At 40.0% G+C, this 22,002-nt stretch overlaps 1 protein-coding gene across 1 annotated transcript in view; it reads right to left on the reverse strand.

Moving 5' to 3' along the window:
* Positions 1 to 21,715, reverse strand: part of MROH9 (maestro heat like repeat family member 9) — an 88,983-nt gene extending 67,268 nt beyond the window's left edge. The window contains exons 1-4 of the mRNA XM_045452957.1: positions 21,616 to 21,715; positions 16,462 to 16,550; positions 13,528 to 13,574; positions 5,648 to 5,727 (exon numbers count right to left, since the gene is read on the reverse strand). Of these exons, the coding sequence (XP_045308913.1) occupies positions 5,648 to 5,727; positions 13,528 to 13,574; positions 16,462 to 16,516 (182 nt within the window). The 5' untranslated portion in view covers positions 16,517 to 16,550; positions 21,616 to 21,715. The remainder of the gene's footprint in view (positions 1 to 5,647; positions 5,728 to 13,527; positions 13,575 to 16,461; positions 16,551 to 21,615) is intronic.
* Positions 21,716 to 22,002: the final 287 nt, after the last annotated feature.

Below are 22,002 nucleotides of genomic sequence, written 5' to 3' on the forward strand. Positions count from 1 at the left end.
TTGTTTTTGTTTTTGTTTGTGTGTGTGTGTGTGTATGTCTTCTTCAATTTCTTTCATAAGCTTTCTATAGTTTTCAGTGTATAGATTTTTCACCTCTTTGGTTAGATTTATTCCTAGGTATTTTACGGTTTTTGGTGCAATTATAAATGGGATCGATTCCTTCATTTCTCTTTTTGTCACTTCATTGTTGGTGTATAAGAATGCAATCGATTTCTGTGCATTGATTTTATATCCTGCAACTTTGCTGAACTCATGAATCAGTTCTAGAAGTTTTTTGGTGGAATCTTTTGGGTTTTCCATATAGAGTATCATGTCATTTGCCAAAAGTGACAGTTTGACTTCCTTCTGGCTGATTTGGATGCCTTTTATTTCTTTGTGTTGTCTGATTTCAGAGGCTAAGACTTCCAATACTATGTTGAATAACAGTGGCGAGAGTGGACATCCCTGTCTTGTTCCTGACCTTAGGAGGAAAGGTTTCAGTTTTTCCCCATTGAGGATGATATTAGCATTGGGTCTTTCATATATGGCTTTTATGATCTCAAGGTATGATCCTTCTATCCGTAATTTCTGGAGGGTTTTTATCAATAAAGGTTGCTGTATTTTCCCAAATGCTTTCTCTGCATCTGTTGAGAGGGTTCTTGTCCTTTCTTTTATTGATGTGATGAATCACATTGATTGTTTTGGGGATATTGAATCAGCCCTGCATCCCAGGTATAAATCCCACTTGGTCATGGTGAATAATTTTTTTAATGTGTTGTTGGATCTGGTTAGCTAATATCTTGTTGAGGATTTTTGCATCCATGCTCATCAGAGAAATTGGTCTATAGTTCTCCTTTTAGTGGGGTCTCTGGCTGGTTTTGGGATCAAGGTAATACTAGCTTCATAGAAAGAGTTTAGAAGTTTTCTTTCCATTTCTATTTTTGGAACATCTTCAAGAGAGTAGGTGTTAACTCTTCCCTATGTGTTTGATAGGATTCCCCTGGAAAGCCATCTGGCCCTGGACTGTTGTTTTTTGGGAGATTTTTGATTACTAATTCGATTTCTTTACTGGTTATGAGTCTGTTCAAATTTTCCATTTCTTCCTGTTTTAGTTTTGATAGTGTATATGTGTCTAGGAATTTTTCCATTTCTTCCAGATTGCCCATTTTATTGTCATATAATTGCTCATAATGTTGTCTTATTGTTTTTATTTCTTCTGTGTTGGTTGTGATCTCTCCTCTTTCATTCTTGATTTTATTTATATGGGTCCTTTCCTTTTTCTTTTTGATCAAACTGGCTAGTGGTTTATCAATTTTGTTAATTCTTTCAAGGAACCAGCTTCTGGTTTCATTGATCTGTTCTACTGTTTGTTTGTTTTTTTCTTCTTCTTCTTTTTTTTGGTTTCGATAGCATTAATTTCTGCTCTAATCTTTATTATTTCATGTCTTCTGCTGGTTTTGGGTTTTATTTGCTGTTCTTTTTCCAGCTCCTTAAGACGTAAGGTTAGGTTGTGTATCTGAGGTCTTTCTTCCTTCTTTAGGAAGGCCTGGATTGCTATATACTTTCCTCTTATGACAGCCTTTCCTGCATCCCAGAGATTTTGGATTGTGGTGTTATCATTTTCATTGGCTTTATGAACTTTTTAATTTCCTCTTTAACTTCTTGGTTAGCCCATTCATTCTTTAGTAGGATGGTATTTACTCTCCAAGTATTTGTTACCTTTCCAAATTGTTTCTTGTGGTTGATTTTAAGTTTCATAGCGTTGTGGTCTGAAAATGTGCATGGTATGATCTCGATCTTTTTGTACTTGTTGAGGGCTGATTTGAGTCCAAGTATGTGGTCTATTCTGGAGAATGTTCCATGTGCACTGGAGAAGAATGTATATTCTGCTGCTTTAGGATGAAATGTTCTGAATATATGTGTTAAGTCCATCTGGTCCAGTGTGTCATTCAAAGCCATTGTTTCCTTGTTAATTTTTTTATTAGATGACCTGTCCATTGCTGTGAGTGGGATGTTGAAGTCCTCTACTATTATGGTATTACGATCAATGAGTTTCTTTATGTTTGTGATTAATTGATTCATATATTTGGGTGCTCTCACATTTGGCGCATAAATATTTACAACTGTTAGGCCTTCTTGGTGGATAGACCCTTTGATTATGATATCATGCCCTTCTGCATCTCTTGATACAGTCTTTATTTTAAAGTCTAGATTGTCTGATGTAAGTATGGCTACTCCAGCTTTCTTTTGGTGACCATTAGCATGATAGATGGTTCTCCATTCCCTTCCTTTCAATCTGAAGGTGTCTTTAGGTCTAAAGTGGGTGTCTTGTAAACAGCATATAGATGGATCTTGTTTTCTTATCCATTCTGTTACCCTATGTCTTTTGATTGGAACATTTAGTCCATTGATGTTTAGAGTGAATACTGAAAGATATGAATTTATTGCCATTATGTTGCTTGTAGAGGTGGAGTTTCTGGTGGTGTTCTCTGTCCTTTCTAGTCTTTGTTGCTTTTGGTATTTATTTATTTATTTATTTATTCATTTATTTTTCATCTTTTCTCCCCTCAGAGAGTCCCCCTTAAAATTTCTTGCAAGCCTGGTTTAGTGGTCACAAACTCCTTTAATTTTTGTTTGTCTGGGAAACTCTTTATCTCTCCTTCTATTTTGAATGACAGCCTGCTGGGTAAAGAATTCTTGGCTGCATATTTTTCTGATTCAGCACACTGAAGATATCCTGCCACTCCTTTCTGGCCTGCCAAGTTTCTGTGGATAGGTCTGCTGCAAACCTGATCTGTCTTCCCTGGTGGGTTAAGGATTTTGTTTCCCTTGCTGCTTTCATGATTCTCTCCTTGCCTGAGTATTTTGTGAATTTGACTATGATATGCCTTGTTGATGGTCGGTTTTTGTTGAATCTAGTGGGAGTTCTCCGTGCTTCCTGGATTTTGATGTCTGTGTCTTTCCCCAGGTTAGGAAAGTTTTCTGCTATGATTTGCTCACATAACCCTTCTACCCCTATTTCTCTCTTTTTCTCTTTTGGGACCTCTATTCTGATGTTCTTCCTTTTTAATGAGTCACTGATTTCTCTTAATTCTTAAATTGTGCTCCTTTGCCTTAATCTCCCTCTTTTTTTCTGCTTCATTATTCTCCATAAGTTTGTCTAAATCACTGATTCTCTGTCCTGCCTCATCCATCCTTGCCACCACGGCATCCATGTGAGATTTGAGCTCAATTATAGCATTTTTTAATTTCATCCTGACTAGATTTTACTTCTTTTATCTCCGCAGAAGGGGATTCTAATCTATTTTCAACTTCAGCTAGTATTCTTATTATCATGATTCTAAATTCTGATTCAGACATCTTGCTTATACAAGCAAGTGTTAGTTAAGTCCCTGGCTGTCATTTCTTCCTGCTCTTTCTTTTGTGGTGAATTCCTTCATTTCATCATTTTGAAGGGAGAAAAAGGAATTTGATGGGAGAAAAGAAGTAAAAGCTAGTCAGGATGAAATTAAAAAATGCTATAACTGAGCTGAAATCTCACATGGATGCTGCGGTGGCAAGGATGGATGAGGCAGGACAGAGAATCAGCGATATAGACAAACTTATGGAGAATAATGAAGCAGAATAAAAGAGGGAGATTAAGGCAAAGGAGCATAATTTAAGAATTAAGAGAAATCAGTGACTCATTTTCTCCCTTTTCTCCCTTCAAATTTCATCATTTTGAAGGGAGAAAAGGAATTAATTAGGTAAAAAATTAACATTAAAAATATATTAAAATTTAAAAAATATATTAAAATTAAAAAATTAAAAACACACACACAAAAATCAAATAAATGATGCTAGATCCCGGGTGTGTTTTGGTGTGGGTGTTGAAAGGGGCTTGATAGATTAGAGAAAAAAGGAGAAAGAAAAAAAAAAAAGGAAATCGTTTGAAAATTTGAAAAAATGAATACACTGAAGTAGACAAAAATGAAATGATGGAACTAAAATAGAATTTAAAAAAACTTACACAAAAGGAAAAAATACAGTAGAAAAAAATTAAAGAAAAATATTTTTAATACAAACTGAAAATAAAAATGAATTTTTTCTCTCTCTGTATTCAAGAAAAAGAAAAGAAACGAAAAAGAGAAAAAAGAAAAAAAAAGAAAGAAAATTGAATAGATGGACCAGCAAACAGACTGAAATATGACTGAAATTACTTTGTTTTTCCGCTAGAAGTGAAACTGTGAAGCGCTTTATAGTCCATAAACTAAGCAGGCAGAGAGACTTGTGTCCTGAAGAGGGAGGTTGGCCCTTTGGGCAGGGTTTAGTGTAACGACTCTGTTGTCCACTAGATGGCACAGCTAGCTTACTGGGGTGGGCTGTTGTGGCGCTGTAGGTGTGTGTGTGCGCGCGCGCGCGTGCGCGTGCGCACGCGCGCATGCGCGGGACAGTGAAAATGGTGTCACCCAGTTACCCGCTCTCTAATATCGGAACTCTGTTCTCCCTGATCAGCAATCGCACACCCTCTTCTGTCTTCGGCTTCCGCCCACTCCCCACTCTTACACTGTCAGTGACCAAGCCTGAGTTTTATGTCAGATGCGGCTGTGTCTCCCGACCCCTTACTTCTGAGGGACCATGGCTCTGACCCTTTCTGCCCCTCTGCGGAGGGTCTCACCGAGCAATGGCTGGGTGCTGGCCGCACCCGGGAACGTTCGCAGGACCGTGCTGCTGCCGACGCCCGGAGACTGCAGCCGGGGGCCAGCCCGCCCCAGAGAAAGTTCGCGTGATTGTGTAGCAGCGGCGTTTCAGGGATTATGGAAAATCACAACACGCATCTGGCACCGGCCTCCGCCCCCAGAGACCTTGTTCCAGCACCAGCAAATGTGGCCGTTCTCCTGGGTCTGCTGGGGTCTTTGCCTGTGCGGGGGCCAGGCTGCCTCTACCAGGTGTCCTCCCAGCGGGGGAACCGCCTCTCCCGTGTGGCCCGAAGCCCCCTGGACTCCACTCTGCTCCTGGGGATTCGTCCTTCCCACCCGAGCGCCGCCAGGTATGGAGCTGTGGCATTTCAGCCTCTGCACTCCCCCTATTTATAGTCTTAAGGGAATTTAAACCCTCTCCTTTCTCCTTTCTCCCGTTTTAGTTCAGTCCCTGTGGGTGTTTCCACTTTTCCACTTTCTCTCCAGCTGCTTTTGGGGGGGGGTGCCTTTCCCGTATTCTCCCCCCTGTCTCCATCCTCTCTCCGCACACAAAAGTGGCTCCTTGTCCTACGTGGCTTCTCTCTCCCCCAGTTCACCTCTCCACACTGTGTACCTGCTGAGTTCTGTGGTTCAGGTGGTGCAGATTGTTGTGTGAATCCTCAGATCAGTTTTCTAGGTGTGCAGGACGGTTTAGTGTTGGTCTGGCTGTATTTCATGGATGTGAGACACACAAAAACTTCCATGCTGTTCCGCCATCTTGGCTCCTCCCCTCTACAATCTGCTTATTTTTCTACAATAATTAGACTATCTGTTTATCCATGCAATACAGAAGAATTGAGGAAGAACATGAGAAAGAAAGAAATAACAGCTGCTGAATTAGGATGGTAGGATTTGGAGTAATTTTCTGTTTTTCACAAGTGTGAGTTTTCTCTATTGTGTTTTAAAGATATTCAGTCAGTGAAATGCGAGAGCATTATAGCTTCTTGTACCTGGAGTTCACGGCGAGGATCATGGCTTGATCACCGAACAGGCCTGAGTATACATCCCATAGGCTGGTAGCTATGTGCTCCTGGAAAAAAGAAAAGAATAAATGCTGGCAGCCCTTGAGGCATCACACGTAGTTCTCTCCTTCACCGAGAGCAATGGACCAAACTGGACGGGACTAGAAGTCCAAGAGTTCATAGTGTTGAGACCAAATGAATTTAAACTCATGATAGCATCTTGGCCTAAATGGTGGCCTTTTACAGCCAACCACCGTGCTTCTATAAGTAGCATTTCTGGACAAAATGTTGTCGAGGATGCCCTCTACGACACCGTAACTGTTAAGTACAGTCTACTCGGTGTGGGGTCTCTTGATAAAAATACCAGCAGGATGATTTAAATCAGGACTTACTGAAGAATGTCTTCTGCTATAGAGTGAGAACCATGTTATAGGTTAATGTACAGTGATTTAAACTTATCAATTATAATCAGTGAGATCCTATGCAGACTTTCCAGATCTTTATTGAAGCAACTGGAGACCTGAGGCAAGTCTGGTGGAGGAGGATCTCTTTTCTTGCGTGCATCCTTATCTTGTTTATACAAGCCTCTGTGGCAATGTCACTTCTTGCATCGGAACCAATAGGGCTGTTTCCGGAAATTCCCAGCCTGTACTTCTGAAACAACTCAACGTTCTTTTTTAGGTGCTGCTGTAAAATAATGCTATTTCTGAGGGTATTTATTCTCTCTAATGCATAGGCAAACACCTGCCACTGACTACTTATCACCCTGAAAAAAGCCCTGTCCTGTCTGCTCAGTGCCGCTCCTCTGACTCCAGTATTGAGTACCCTGTGGGGTCTGTGTCTTACCTTTGTGGGATGTCAGAATGAATCCAGTAGATAGGGCTATATGCCCGTGAAGTCCATGTTATGGACTGCAAGCTTATGTCCCCTCCAAGACCATATGTTGAAACTCGAATCCCCAGTGCGATGGTATTTGAAAATGGGCCTTTGGGAGATAATGAGGCTCAGATGAAGTCATGAGAGTAGGACTCCAAGATGGGATCCGTGCCCTTATAAGAGAGATCCAAAAGAGCTCACTTTCTCTCTCTCTCTGCCACGTGAGGATGCAGGGAGGTGGCCGTCTGAAAACCAGGGGGACCAACCTCACTCAGACATTAAATCTGTCATATTCTTTTTAAAAAATTGTTTTTAATTTTTATTTAATTTTGAGACAGAGAGAGAGAACATGAGCAGGGAGGGGCAGAGAGAGAGGGAGACACAGAATCTGAAATAGGCTCCAGGCTCTGAGCTGTCAGTGCAGAGCCGGCCGCAGGGCTCCAACTCGTCAACTGCAAGATCAAGACGTGAGCCGAAGTCAGACGCTCAACCGACTAAACCACCCAGGTGCCCCAAATCTGTCATATTCTGATCTTGGCTTTCCGAGACTCTAGAACTGTGAGACACCTCCGCTGTTTAAGCCATTCAGTCCATGGAATCTTGTTAAATCAGCCAGAACTAAGACATTTAAGAAACTTCCTGTTTGGGATTGGAACTAAAAACTGGCATTTCCCCACTAGGCACAAGTATCCTGCCATGACCTTCCTGGGTAACAGCACCCTGAACACTTTCTAACACCCCCCTCCCTGGGCTGTGCTGAGACCGAGTGGTGTAAAAGACTTATTCTTCTTTCTCTAAAATATTTATATCCATACCTATCGTTGATTCCTAACAACACCAAATGTGATTTTATTCAATCTTAAGAGAATAAGTCTTTGCTATGTTGTTTATTAGCATATCTCACATTATCATTACGTAGGGAACATAAAACCTACATGGCAGACAACTCTCACTGTGACACGGGAACTATAAATGGTGGTTTGTCTAGTTTGAAATTAGACATTTTTGTCCTTGGCACTGTTTTCTTTCAATTTGGCCAGAAATACACTAGTATTTCTCTGGGCAGTGACTAATAGCATGTTCTGTCACTATATAAGCAATGTTCTTCTGGGACTGTTGCCTCACTGGGAACTTTCCTCATAGACAAAGTTCTAATTGGGTGTTAGTCCTTGGAAATCAATTTGTAACACTTCAAATTGAAATCTGTGGTTCTCAACCCTGGCTGTACACTCAGGGCCTGAAAAATAACCAATTTTGATTCCTGGGCCACACCTCCAGAGATTTAAGAGGTCTGTATTCAAGATCACACACACACACACACACATACACACACACACACAGCAAGGCTTCCAGGTGATTCTGAAGTACATCCAGGATTGAGCAGCACTTTTTAAGTGAACTATTTCCACTCAACCCCGGAGCTTGCTTCACAGTAATACATGGTCAATTAGTTGATCTATAATAACACAGACTTCTGTTCCCCATCTGTCAGCCAGTTTCTCTTTATTTTCGTGGAGCCAAATTGGAGTAATAACAACTCCATCACCAAGTTATTGTTCTGCTCACATTACCTTCACATCACACTGTTGTTGATTAACTGAGTTACAGCACACCCCTTCCTTCTCTTGAACGTGCTTTTGCCTGTGCTATAGGTACCACTGATATTAATGTAATACCCAAAGCCAGTGCGCATCTCAGTAAGCAATAGGTTTGTCTGACATCTATACGTGGGTTCTGAACTGGTGTGAACCTAGGAAGTTACAGGAATTGGCCAGGAATTTTACCTGCTTTCCCCAGTTAGGCTCTTTGTTATTATTCAGACTACATAACATGCTCACCGGAGTTCCCCGAAATTTCTCAGGGCCACCTCTGGGGAGTTAGGACTATCATTCTGGCTTTAACTTCTGTTATATGGATAAGTTCTCTTTCATCTCATTTTCAATTACTCCTTCATCACTATGGCTCTTCACTGGAAACCCACAGTAAATGATAAGATGGTCACAATCCTGGAAATCTATACTTTGTAATATATTTCATAATACTAGCTTCTAGGACCAGCCTGGTAGGACTTAAGCTTCCATATTTATTATTTTGGCTTTCTTCTTTAAGCTGACCATCTGCTTTTTATATATATCTTATATCACTGACATTTTTGTTCAATATCTGTTGTCATTCTTGGCCAGAAAAATTGGAGTCATGCCAGTTTGACTAGTTCCTTAAACCTCAGATGTTTCAAATCACAGACATTATGTGTTTCTGATGCCACCTTAGCCCGAGGGCAAATGGTATTATCATAATAATCATTATTCTGAGGGAATTTGAACTCCCTTCTAGTAATTCTCAAGCAATCCTGGGAATGCTCAAAGGGAACCATTTGGTTCTATTCCAACCATTAACATTGCAATGGCCAAAGGGATCCAAGAGGACTTGGTCCTCTAGAATATAATGTGAGTCTGCACCTTTTCCTTCATCTCTAGCTCCCTAGAATGTCTCTTTTCTTTGACAAAAGCAAAATACTAAAGTGCAGAGAGATGAGGAATCTGAATTGTGGGCATGAATATCCATGCATTGAGAGAGGGTTTAATGCTTTCGAGAAGTAGCTCTCAACCCTGGCTGAGCCTTAAAATCATCTTCGGATACCTTCAAAAGATCCACATGCCTAGAACTCACCCCACACCAGTGAATCCAGATCTCTGGAGGTATGGCGCTAGCAATAGTTTTTTGTTTTTGATTCTGAAGCTCCATATATAATTGTAATATGAAGCCGGAATTGAGAACCACTGTGTTACAGGACACGAAAGAAGGCCTTCTGGCCAGATCAAAGCGTGCTAAGTCATAGGCCCAGAGAGGCCAGATCACAGCAAGTCCTCTTGTGAGGCCTAAAGATTTGCTACTCATCTTTAAGAACAAGTGGGTGTGTGTGTGAGGGGGGGGGACATAGTCATTTAATCAAAAGGGGGACAAGGTCACAAGGCTGCTTGATTGAACAAGGTAAACTGATTACAAGGAGAACAGTTAAGGCTCATGTTACTCAGGAGAGAGACTATAATAGAAGAGGGTTGGTTCTGGTGTCGGCAGAGGAAATAAGAGAGATTTAAGAGAAACATAGTCACTGGTGACAGTGCTTAAAGGTCCCAAAGGAAAAAGACGGAAAAACATCTTTAGGATTTGGAGCCACAAAGGCCACTGGAGACTTGGGTGGAAGAGTTCAGTGCAAAGTTGTGTCGATCCTCACATTGGTGGGTTCTCTATGCTGAGCATTCAGTGCGGGTCTCATATTTGGATCTGAGATCCTCAGCTATCCTCAGACACAAACAAAGAAAAAGGCACTACTGGCCAAAGGTTACTTTTCCTTTCTATAAGACCAAAGTCAACACATGAGGCTCAAAAAAGCAAGTCTATATTATTGTGGCAAAATCAAAACCATGTGTACCTGCCTTTTGACTGATTCTGGTGTAAACGATTAAGACTCATTGGGGCACCTGGGTGGCTCGGTCGGTTAAGCTCTGACTTCGGCTCAAGTCATGATCTCACAGATCGTGAGTTTGAGCCCCGTGTTGGGCTCCGTGCTGACAGCTCAGAGCCTGGAACCTGCTGCGGATTCTGTGTCTCCCTGTCTCTCTCTGCCCCTCCCCTCTTGCATTCTGTCTCTGTCTCTCTGTCAAAAATTAAGAAAAAAAAATTACAAAAAGATTAATACTCACTGAAGAAACCTTGACATTGCGTGCCTGGAGACCTCAGACCTTTCTTTTTATCATTTTTTTTCAAGTAGACTTCTGTGCTTTCTCTGATTCCTCTTCCCCAAACAGAGCAGTGAGCGTTTCTGCTGAACTGCATTAGTTAAGGCCACCAAAGTGCACTCTCTTGAGGTAACTCAAAAGTTACAGCATGCCTGTAAAATCAAAGGGTGTCTACAGACCCAGAGACCCAACTATCCCTGACTTCCTAAATGGGAAGGATTTCCACTTTCTTGACTGGGGCCTGCAAAAAGAGGAACTTTATTTTTAAGCTTAAGTGTACATGGATATCAGAACCAAGTTAGTGTGTCCCCTATCACTGCCTAGTAATATCTACTTGGTACTTGTTAGTCAAAGTGTTGTTTTGGGTCCCAATCTCAACGTGACTTCACTCATGCAATTCTCAAACTTGCCGGTGGTGGCCCACGGTGCAGCCCTATGTTCACAGATATCTGTATCAGTACCTGATAGAAGTCTGCTGATATAACTTCCTGCTGTCTTCCCCTCCCACCTCTTTAATGCCATCTTTTAAACCCTCAGAACTTGTAATAGATATTACTTGGTATGTAGTATAAAAAAAGAAACTGAGTAAAACAGATCATGAAAACCATCACGTTCGCATCAACTCCGACAGCTCAAGAGGGTGCGGGTCTCTGATTATTCTCATTTTTAAAAATAAGAGTGTCCTGGGACGCCTGGGTGGCGCAGTCGGTTAAGCGTCCGACTTCAGCCAGGTCACGATCTCGCGGTCTGTGAGTTCGAGCCCCGCGTCGGGCTCTGGGCCGATGGCTCAGAGCCTGGAGCCTGTTTCCGATTCTGTGTCTCCCTCTCTCTCTGCCCCTCCCCTGTTCATGCTCTGTCTCTCTCTGTCCCAAAAATAAATAAACGTTGAAAAAAAAAAAATTAAAAAAAAAAAAAAAAATAAGAGTGTCCTACTTCCATAAAACTAGAAGAACATCGAAAATTTATCGTATATCCACTTCACAAAGAAAATCTCTTTAAGTTCCCAGAGATAGAAATTATGCAGGTCACATTGTTTTGCAACAATGCGGGATGTGAAACATAAGAGTGGGACAACAGAGATTCATATGTAAAAATACAAATTGATATTTTTACCTCATGCCTACACAAAAAGAACTCAAAATGGATGATAGATCTAAATGTAAAAGCCAAAACTATAAAACCTTTAGAAGAAAAATAGGATAACATTTTTGTCATTTTTGGTTCAGGGACAGTTTTCTTTGATATGGCGGCAAAACACAGTCAATAAAAGGAAAAAAATGATAAATTAGACTTGATTAATGGTAAAGCCTTTTGCTCTTCAAAAGATACCATTAAGGAAAAGATAAGACAATCAATGTACTGGCAGAAAATATTTGCCAATCATATAATCTACACTCAATAACCGTGCAGTCTATAAAATACCCCAAAATAAATGGTTAAGAAATGTCCAAGGTCTACATGAAGAAAAAAACCTTACTGAAGATTCAAGTAAGGGGAAAGAAACATACATGTGCCAGATGACAAGACAGTAATTTAAAGAAGTAAATTCTCTGTAAATTAATCTGTAAATTTAGTGCAATTCTAATCAAAATGCCAAAGAAATTCTGGGAGAAATTTGACAAGTGTATTCCAAAGTCCATCTGGAAGTACAAATGAGTAAAATTAGCTGATATATTTTTGAAAAAGAGAAATAAGGGGATAGATTTGTCTAATTAGAGACAGAAAGATTTTGGTTTATATATTTCAGCTATCTTTAGTAGTTTTAAAGTGTGATAACTCCTTTATTGCTGACTTGCTATGATGACACCGCCTATCCCTGTGGAAGCCAAAACATGCTGCTGAGGCTGTTCCCGCCCTCTGGTCAAAGACATTGATGCTGCTGCTAATCCTTGCTGATAGGGTCCCATGGCTGCTGGTAGCCGTTATCAAGAGAATCGGGGTCGCACAAAAGGGGCTCTTGCTTTAGAGCAAGAGCCACAGGCAACCTCATTTACTATCATCATTTCCAGCTGCTTGTTGCTTTTCTCTCTCATAGCAGCCCCATCATCCTAGGACTCAGCAGCTGCCTCGGTGAGAGCCTCTCCTCCCCTCTTCCACCATCCGCTTACCCTTGAACCACACCTTGATAATCTCTTCACTTGAGATGTGCTCTTTTCCTGCAGGCTCTTTCATTTGTTAGTTCTGTCTCAATGGGAGTGGTCCAGACGTGCTTGAAGCCTAGCAGGAACTCAACTTAGGCTCAAACCCTGACGCCCATGTCAAACAAGTTTCTGTTTTATATCCTATGGGCCATCTGACCATGTTTTTCTTTTTCTTTTGTTTCCTGTATTCGACTATTTCCAACCTAAGTCTATGTCACAATTTGATTTCTGGACTTGATCGTTTCCACAGCTAAGAGAAATAGAGACCCTGCTTTTGAAAACAAAGTAAGGCCTGAATTGTAGTGCAGTTTTCACCTTTGTAGGACCATGTTCTTGAAGCTGTCTCACTAATTCCTACTGTGACTCCAGAGACCCTGGAGCTCAACTCCATGAGTTTGTATCCTGGCTCTGCCGCTTGGCGGCTAAATGGGCAGGTCACTTGCTGCCCTGTCTCTTCAATTGCCAAGAGGGGATAGCAATAGTACTCACCGTGGAGGGCCGTCACAAGGATTAAATGACTTAGTTATTTAAAGCCGTTGGAGCATGACTACCATGTTATAAATGCTATGGATGTGTTAGCTGTTCTCCCTATGATTGGAGCAGGGAAGGGGTTCCCTCTCTCATGGCTCCCCTCACCTTCTTGTCTTTATTTCTCCAGGTCATGGCTGTGAATTGGGAAAAATAATTTTCTTTTTCTGTCTGCTCATGGCATTACTTCTGACCCAGTTTGGTGGGAAGGGGTTTCACAGTGATGATGGAAGGAAGGATATGAGGCTGTTGTAGGAGATCATTTAGGAGATGGGGGGTGGGTAAGTGGGGAAAACAGTGGGATGGTGGGTCAAAACTTTCATCCTTTTGAATTAGTGTTGAAAGTCATTTCCAGGGGGCACATGAGGGTAAGCAAGAATATGATTCTTCAGGGAAGAAAAAACTAAAGCCAGTTTTCAATCAAACTGCCTCTTTCCTTGCCCCAGATACATGTATTTTAAACATGAATTATGATATCCTTGTAATAGAGACAGTGAACAAGGTATTTTGTTTTACTTTATTATTATTTTTTTTTTACCCAGGAGATTTCAGTTACATTAATGTCTTCTAGAATCTCACTTACCAGGCGATGCCATTTCACGCTGGACCGTAGACACTGGAGACCAGTTACTAGTCAGGGAGAAGAAGGAGACTAGTTAAAAGGGAATCAACTTAATCTCTTATCATCTTAGTGGGATGTATCCCCAAATTTGAGGCTAGTATGATCTTGATGGCAAAGCCCATCAAGGATAGTATGCACACACACCCACACACACGCACACTAAAACTTCAGATACTGAACAACACTTAATAAAAAGGTTAGCAGACAGAATACAGAGACACATTAAAAGAATAATAAGCTATAACCAAGTGGTATTTATTCCAAACATGCAGGGATGGTTCAATAAAAGAGAGCTCATAACACAATTATTAACATTAATTGCTTTAAAAAGAAGAAAATTTACATAATAATTTTTGTGGAGGCAAAAAAATCTGATAAAATTGTAAGCATATTCTTTTTTTTAAGTTTATTAATTTATTTTGAGAGAGTCAGAGACAGCACGAGTGAGGGAGGGGAAAGGGGGATGGGGAGAGAGGGAGAATCCCAAGCAGGCTCTGCACTGTCAGCACAGAGCCCGATGCGGGGCTCGAACTCATGTACCCAGAGATCATGACCTGAGACGAAATCAAGAGTCAGATGCCTAACTGACTGAGCCACACAAGCGCCCCGTTTTGTAAGCCTATTCTTGATAACAGTTCTTAATAAAGTAGATATGTGGTTAATTTCTCAATGTGATATATAAGCACAAAAGCTAGGACCAGATATAATAAGGAAATAATTAGAAGCATTCTCATTGAAATAAAGAATGAGACAAAAATTTCTACCACTATTTGCCATTTCTGCACATAACCATCCAGTATTTTTATTTAAAAAAACTTTTTTTTAGTTTATTTATTTTGAAAGAGAGAGCAAGAGTATTAGCGGAGGGAGGTCAGAGAGAGAGAGACAGACAGAATCCCAAGCAGGCTCCGCACTGTCAGCACAGAGCCCGACTCGAGGCTCAATCTCACTAGCCGTGAGGTCATGACCTGAGCCAAAATCAAGAGTCAGATGCTGAACCCACTGAGCCACCCAGGTATCTCATCATCCAGTATTTTTAGAAAATAGAAATAATATATTACAAAGGAAAAATATATTATTTTTTAATTATTTACTCCATGGACAATAATGTGAATGCTCTTTAAATTTCTCTATGTTATCAGAATGACTAGTTAGATTGGAGTTATCAGTTACTGAAATATTTGGAAAATTCTTTTATGGAAACTTTAGGACCTGGGATACTTTTGTTTGTTTGAGGAGATAGCCCTTTGGTAATTATTCTTACTTCTTCCATTTTAATTGCTCTGCCTAGATTTTCTAGGTCTTCTGAAGTTCTTTAGATTTTTTTTTTTTTTGGAATAATTTTAGATTTTCAGAAAATTTACAAAGCTAGTAAGAGATCTCATATACCCCTCACGCAGCTTCCCCTAATGTTAGCATTGTACATTACCATGGCACATTTGTCAAAGCTAAGAAATTAATATTAGTACGGTTCTATTAACTAAACTATAGAGTTCATGTGGATTTCACCCATTTTTTCCATTTCAGGATCCCACTGCATTCAGTCATCCTGCTGCCTTAGTTTCCTCTGACCTGTAACTGTTTTTGCAACTTTCCCTTGTTCATGACCTTGACAGTTTTGAAAAGGACTAGTCAGGTATTTTGCAGACTGTCCCTTGATTTGCATTTATCGGGTGTTTTCCTCATAATAAGACTGGGTTTTTAGGAAAGAATGTCACTCAAGTGAAGTGTCCTCTTCATCATGAGAAAGTATCAAAATTTGAGCTTAGTAGTCTTCTTATTCCTCTCATCAAATTCAGGAATTCAGCCTTGTCTTTATGTATGCCTTCTTTTTTTTCTTTGTTTTTGTTTTGTTTTTAAATATGAAATTTGCTGTCAAATTGGTTTCCATACAATGCCCAGTGCTCATCCCAACAGGTGCCCTCCTCAATGCCCATCACCCACTTTCCCCTCTCTCCCACCCCCCATCAACCCTCAGTTTGTTCTCAGTTTTTAAGAGTCTCTTATGCTTTGGCTCCCTCCCTCTCTAACCTCTTTTTTTTTTCTTCCCCTCCCCCATGGACTTCTGTTAAGTTTCTCAGGATCCACATAAGAGTGAAAACATATGGTATCTGTCTTTCTCTGTAGGACTTATTTCACTTAATATAACACTCTCCAGTTCCATCCATGTTGCTACAAAAGGCCATATTTTATTCTTTCTCATTGCCACATAGTACTCCATTGTGTATATAAACCACAATTTTTTTATCCATTCGTCAGTTGATGGACATTTAGGCTCTTTCCATAATTTGGCTATTGTTGAAAGTGCTGCTGTAAACATTGGGGTACAAGGGCCCCTATGCATCAGCTCTCCTGTATCCCTTGAATGTATGCCTTCTTTTTTGAGTGCCTTTTTTGGATTTATTTACTTACTTACTTATTTATTTTCTAACTTCTTGCTTTGGATATATGATTCAATTACTTTCATTCTTTCTGGTAGTCTAGATATTTAAGGTTATGGATCTTTTTCTGTTTGCAGTTTTGGCTGTGTGCTGTAGGTCCTGCGATGTGTTACCAGCACTCTTCAATTTCTGTATTAATTTCCTCGTTGACCCAAGAATTGTTCAAAATAGAGTAGGACAGATGGCAAAATGGTAGGTTGTTTTTTGTTTTCGTCTTTGCTTAGTCTCATAAGTTTGTTATTACTTTCTAATGTTTTGCCTTGTGATCAGAAAGTATTTTCGCTATTTCTACATTTTGGAACTTATGCAGAGATTTCTAACCTAACAGGGTGATCTTTTGTGAATAGACCTTTTGTGCACCCTAGGAAAAAAAGATACATTCTCTGTTTTTAATGGATAGAGACTGATATACAGATCTCTCTCACACAACATACACATACATACACATATTTACCTTTGTCTTTGCTGTATCCTAAATTCTTACTTGTTTTCTGAATCTTTGATGTCATGCTGACAAAGGTGAATTAAAGTCTTCTAATAGTACTGCAAAAGAGTGTTTTGTGTTAGTATATGAACTAATAACGTTCTTATAGTTTTGTTTTGCTTTATCATTTTTTTTTTGCCCAAGGGTACTTTTATTAAGGGGTAATATACACAAAGTGCATAAAATCTTAAGAGTACAGCTCAATGACTTCTTACATATTTATACAACCATGTAACCATGAAGGTGTAAAACATTTCCAGTGTCTGAAAGGGTACCCTTGTGCCCTTTTCAGTGGGAACCCTTCCCCCTCGCACCCTCCCTGTCCCCCCCTCCAGCCTGAGATAACCACTATTCTGACAGCTAACATCAGAGGATTAGTTTTGCCTTTTCTTGAACTTCATGTAGGTGAGATTGTATCTTTTGCACACTATCTGATTTCCTGTAAGACTTTTTTTTGTGCTTGGTGATTTGTAGTTGCCTTATGATTTCAGGAATATGTGTATTATTTTCCGTTGCTTTATCGTTTTCATGCTACTATGTTATACGGAATGCACATTGTATTTATTTTCTTTTGCTGTGTAACAAATTACTACAAGCTTAATGGCTTAAAAAGCCATCCATTTATTGTTTGACGGTTTCTGCAGATCAGAAGGTTTAAGCTCTGCTTAGGGTCTCACATGGCTGGAGTTGAGGTGTCGGCAGGGACTGCAATCTCATTTGAGGCACAGGATCCTCCCCTAGGTCATTTGGGTGTTTGGCAGAAATCAGTTCCTTGAGACCGTTAAGATGGAGGGCCACTCTCTTGCTGGCTGTGTCTGAGTGCACCTTTCAGCTCCTAGAGGCCATCCCTTGCCACGTGGGCAAGACCTTCTCTCACTCCAACCTCTGACTTCTGTCTCCCACGTTTAGACCCAAACTTGCACCAGGCCCACTAGGGCAACACCCATTTTGATCAACTCAAAGTCAGCTGCCTAATAACCTTTATCGCATCTGTAAAATCCCTTTTGCCATATTATGGAACATTGTCATCTCTCATCACAGGCAGAGAGCAGCCCACATCCTGCCTTACCTTTCCAGCTTCATGGGGGAGGGATTTATTCAAAGCATGGATACTGAGAGACAGGAATATTGGGGGGCATCTTAAAATTCTTCTTATGTAGATTTTTATAATTATTTTGTCTTCATTATGGATTATACATTTTCTCATTAAGTGCTGCTTAAAAATACATTTAATGTTTTAAAGTCTTTTTTTTTTTTTTTTTTGAGAGAGAGAGAGAGAAAGAGAGAGCTCGAGTGGGGAAGGAGCAGAGAGAGAGAGGGAGAGAGAGCGAGAATCCCAAGCAGGCTCCAGGCCCAGTGTGGAGCCCAACGTGGGGCTTGATCTCAAGACAGTGAAATCAAGACCTGAGCCAAAATCAAGAGTTGGAGGCTTAATGGACTGAGCAAGCCAGGCATTTATTTCCAAGTGTGGAATTCAAGTTGTCTGGATTAAGATCTCAACTCCTAATTTGCTGTCACAATTATTTGTGTACATTTTCCTGGAATGCTTTTTTTCCATCTTTTTCTTTACAACCATTTTGAGATCTTTTGTTTTATAAATGTCTCTAGTATGTAGCATATTTCTGGGTTTTATTTGTAATTCAGCCAGATTCTTTTCTTCTTCTTTTTTAAAAATTTTTTTTGAATGTTTATTTATTTTTGAGAGAGAGAGACAGAGCATGAGCAGGGGAGGGGCAGAAGAGAGAGGGAGACACAGAATCCAAAGCAGGCCCCAGGCTGCGAGCTGTCAGCACAGAGCCTGATGCGGGGCTCGAACTCACAAGCCGTGAGATCATGACCTGAGCCAAAGTCGGACGCCCAACCGACTGAGCCACCCAGGTGCCCCAGATTCTTTTCTTCTTATAGGTGAGTTTTGATGTATTTACATAATGGATTTGGGTTTTTACTTTTGTCCTATTTTTAAGTTCTGCTTTTGTTGTAGCTACCTTTAAATCCTTTATGATTTGGTATTTTCTCCCTTACTTTGTGTGTGTGTGTGTGTGTGTGTGTGTGTGTGTGTGTGTAATGTGATGTGTTTGTGTGTTTCTTTAATATGAAAGGCTTATATTCCTCTTGTGATTATGATTAATATGACTAACTTTTTGTAATGTATTTATTCTTCAAAACTTTAGAGCGAATCTGTCGAGTCCCAACTGTGAGCCAAGATGAAATTTTTGAAATCAACAATGAATTTTTATTTCCTCCCCTCCCTCATTCTCCATATAATTTTAACTGATTACTTAGTGAAACCTTTATGCTTTTCTGTTTATATTACAGTGGACCCTTGAACAATAGGAGTTTGAACTGTATGGGTCCATTTATATGTGGATTTTTTTCAGTGTATACCATAGAGTACTATAAATGTATGTTATCAGTAAGGCTTCCAGTCAACAGTAGGCTATCAGTAGTTAGGTTTTTGGGGAATCAAACATTATATGCAGGTTTTTGACTGGCACAGAGTTTGATGCCCCTGACCCCTGTCTTGTTCAAGGGTTGACTATCCTTGATAACTTATTAATCCCTAAGCTTTAATAATGAAGAAATCAATGTCCTGACATTACCTTCCCTTTTGTTTTCTAATTTTTATGTTATTAGTTATATAATTTCTATATTTTCAAAGTTTATAATATTTATATTCAGTTCTGAAATAATAATCTTCATTTTCCTTCATTGTCTTAGCCATACATTGAGCTAGATCCACTGTCATCGGCCATGCTTTGCCCATTCATCTCTAGTTGGGTTAAAGTTCATTTTCTGTTAGTCTGTTGAGGAGGGGAATCACGTGAGTTCTTTCATGTTAAAAAATGTTTGTTACATTCACTCTGAATTGAAGTCTGGCTGAGTCACAACATTGTTGGGCCACAGCATCTTCCTCAAGGATTTTAGAGGCTCAGCTCCAGAGTCCTCTAGCATTGAATAGATTAATTGAACGTTTTTCCTTTTCTTGGATTTCCAAAGCATCTTTTATTTACCTTTGAAAATCACCATTTTCGATGTGATTTCAATCAGCCATTTTCAATGGCTATAACTCACCATTGATTGTCTTGAGTTAATTTTTCTGGGGACGTAGCCTGGTTTTCAATCTATACATTCATGGAAAGTTTTACTAAAATTTGTATTTAAATACTTTCTTCTGTTATTTTAGTTCTCTTCTTTGGTGATACCAATTGTGCTTACATATGATGTCTTAAAAATTTTTTTTTTTTTTTTTACTGTTTCTTTATTTTTGAGAGACAGAGTGTGAGTGGGAGAGGGGCAGAGAGAGAAGGAGAGACAGAATCCAAAGCAGGCTCCAGGCTCTGAGCTGCCAACACAGAGCCCAATGTGGGCCTCGAACCCACGAACCATGAGATCATGACCTGAGCTGAAGTCAGGCGCTTAACCGACTGAGCCACCCAGGCACCCCAAAAATGTCTTTTAAAAAGTCTTTCTAGCTGACCTCAATTTGTCCTTCCTGCTCCTTATCATGTTCTCAGCAATGTTTATTTTCTTTGTACTGTTTCCGACATGCCCTTTGTTTTTGTAGAATATTTCTCTCCTCCATTTCTTTTCTGAGCTGCACTATTCTTCCCTGAATTCTTATATCTCTATTTTATCCTCACATTTTATAGATAAAATTGTTTCATTGAATTGTAAAGTCTTTGTCATCTGCTCTTTGAAAATATTTTTCTAAAATTATTTGTCATTTATTTTTATATTACTTTCCTGCTTTTTTTCTTGTAAAATCTTTCTTTGATTCCTCTGTAATCATTACTCAGTATCGAATGAGATGAACTATCCTCCAATCAAATGTTTGTTGGACCTTCATGTGGAGGAATTCTCTTCCTGACCCAAAATTGTGTGTGTGTAAATTTGCTCTTTCAGCCTTATTCTTCCCCAGCTATTTGATCCTGTTGGCTTCAAAGCTACTACGGAATTTCTCGTATCCATCCTGAGCCCTCTGCACTAGGGCTTATCTTTCTGACTCCTTGCTTAGTTCAGCTTCACCACTTATCCTTGGTTCAAAACCAGAACCAAAGGTTATCCATTCCCAGGGAGGCATGTCTGGATCCAAACATGGGAATGAAAGCCTCATCCCAGAGATGTTGTATGTGCTCATAGTTTAGCTCTTTTTTCATTTGTTGAGTGTTTTCATTGTCATTTCCAAACATTTTGCATCTTACTAAATGAATGTGCCTAGACTATCCCACCAAAGACTTCGCTCTGGGAAAAATTTGCTCTTTAAAATTCTCATGGGATTAAATACATAAATTTTAAATTTATGAATAAATTTTAGGACAGATCTAGAATTTTCTCCCTGATCCGATTTTTGTTATTCTATGCTTCTATGTGTGTCTGGTTTGTTTTAATAAATTGTGATTAGTGTTTCTTAAACTGATGTGTACACTGATTAGTCTCACGGGCTTTTCACCACCTGATGGATTTGTTTCCTGATTCCTTGAAGTCCAGCTTCATTGAAGAAAATGAAAGGTTTTCTGGATGGGAATTCAATTTTAGACTTTGGGTGCTTGGGTTGAGTCCAAATTTTGTGGGTGCCAGCCAATAGGTGGTTTAGATGGCCATCAGCTAACACAGGAGCTCAAATGCCTGCAAGGCAGAAGAGATGTGGGCAGATGGTGGAAAAGATGATAGACATGAAGTCAGGAGATCAATGACAAAGATGAACTCTTCCAATCGGCAAATTTGGTAAGAACTTTAGAAGAGGGTAGATGGTGAGGTACATCCTCATGTATCCGTACTTGTTTCTTTTTTTTTTTTTTATTTAAAAACATTTTTTTTAACATTTATTTATTTTTGAGACAGAGAGAGACAGAGCATGAACAGGGGAGGGGCAGAGAGAGAGGGAGACACAGAATCTGAAACAGGTTCCAGGCTCTGAGCTGTCAGCACACAGCCCGACGCAGGGCTCGAACTCACGGACTGTGAGATCATGAGCTGAGCCGAAGTTGGACGCTCAACCGACCAAGCCACCCAGACGCCCCCGTACTTGTTTCCTTTAACAATACAAACTAAGGAAAGTAGTCACCTGAGAAAGAAGACAGGCTTTTGACTGACTGAAGGGTTAATAGGAGAAAAATTACTTACCTGTGTGTAACTTCTCTGTTATTGGTGATGAGGCACAGTAGTGAAAAGAAACTCAAGTACTTTACCTCTTAGCCAAAAGTAAAATACTCTGTCACTAAAGGAATCCTTTGAGATGTTGTCATTTGTCATGGTAACCATGTGTTTCAGAGATTCCATTCTGGAATGGATGTGGTTCCCTCTCGAAAGTACTGATATGTCCAAGTGGCCACTAATGCTTACTTGTCACTGCTGTAGAGGGAAGCTTCTGGTTCATACATCACCAGCACTGAAAGGTAGTTTTGCACACCACCAGCCCAACAGAAGCCAGGCAAAGAATATGGATAAAAATTCACAGAAGAAGAAAACTGATCAATAAATATTAAGGGATGCTTAAGCTGCCTTGAAGTC

The sequence above is a fragment of the Leopardus geoffroyi genome, chromosome C3 (assembly GCF_018350155.1).
Source record: "Leopardus geoffroyi isolate Oge1 chromosome C3, O.geoffroyi_Oge1_pat1.0, whole genome shotgun sequence".
NCBI lineage: Eukaryota > Metazoa > Chordata > Mammalia > Carnivora > Felidae > Leopardus > Leopardus geoffroyi.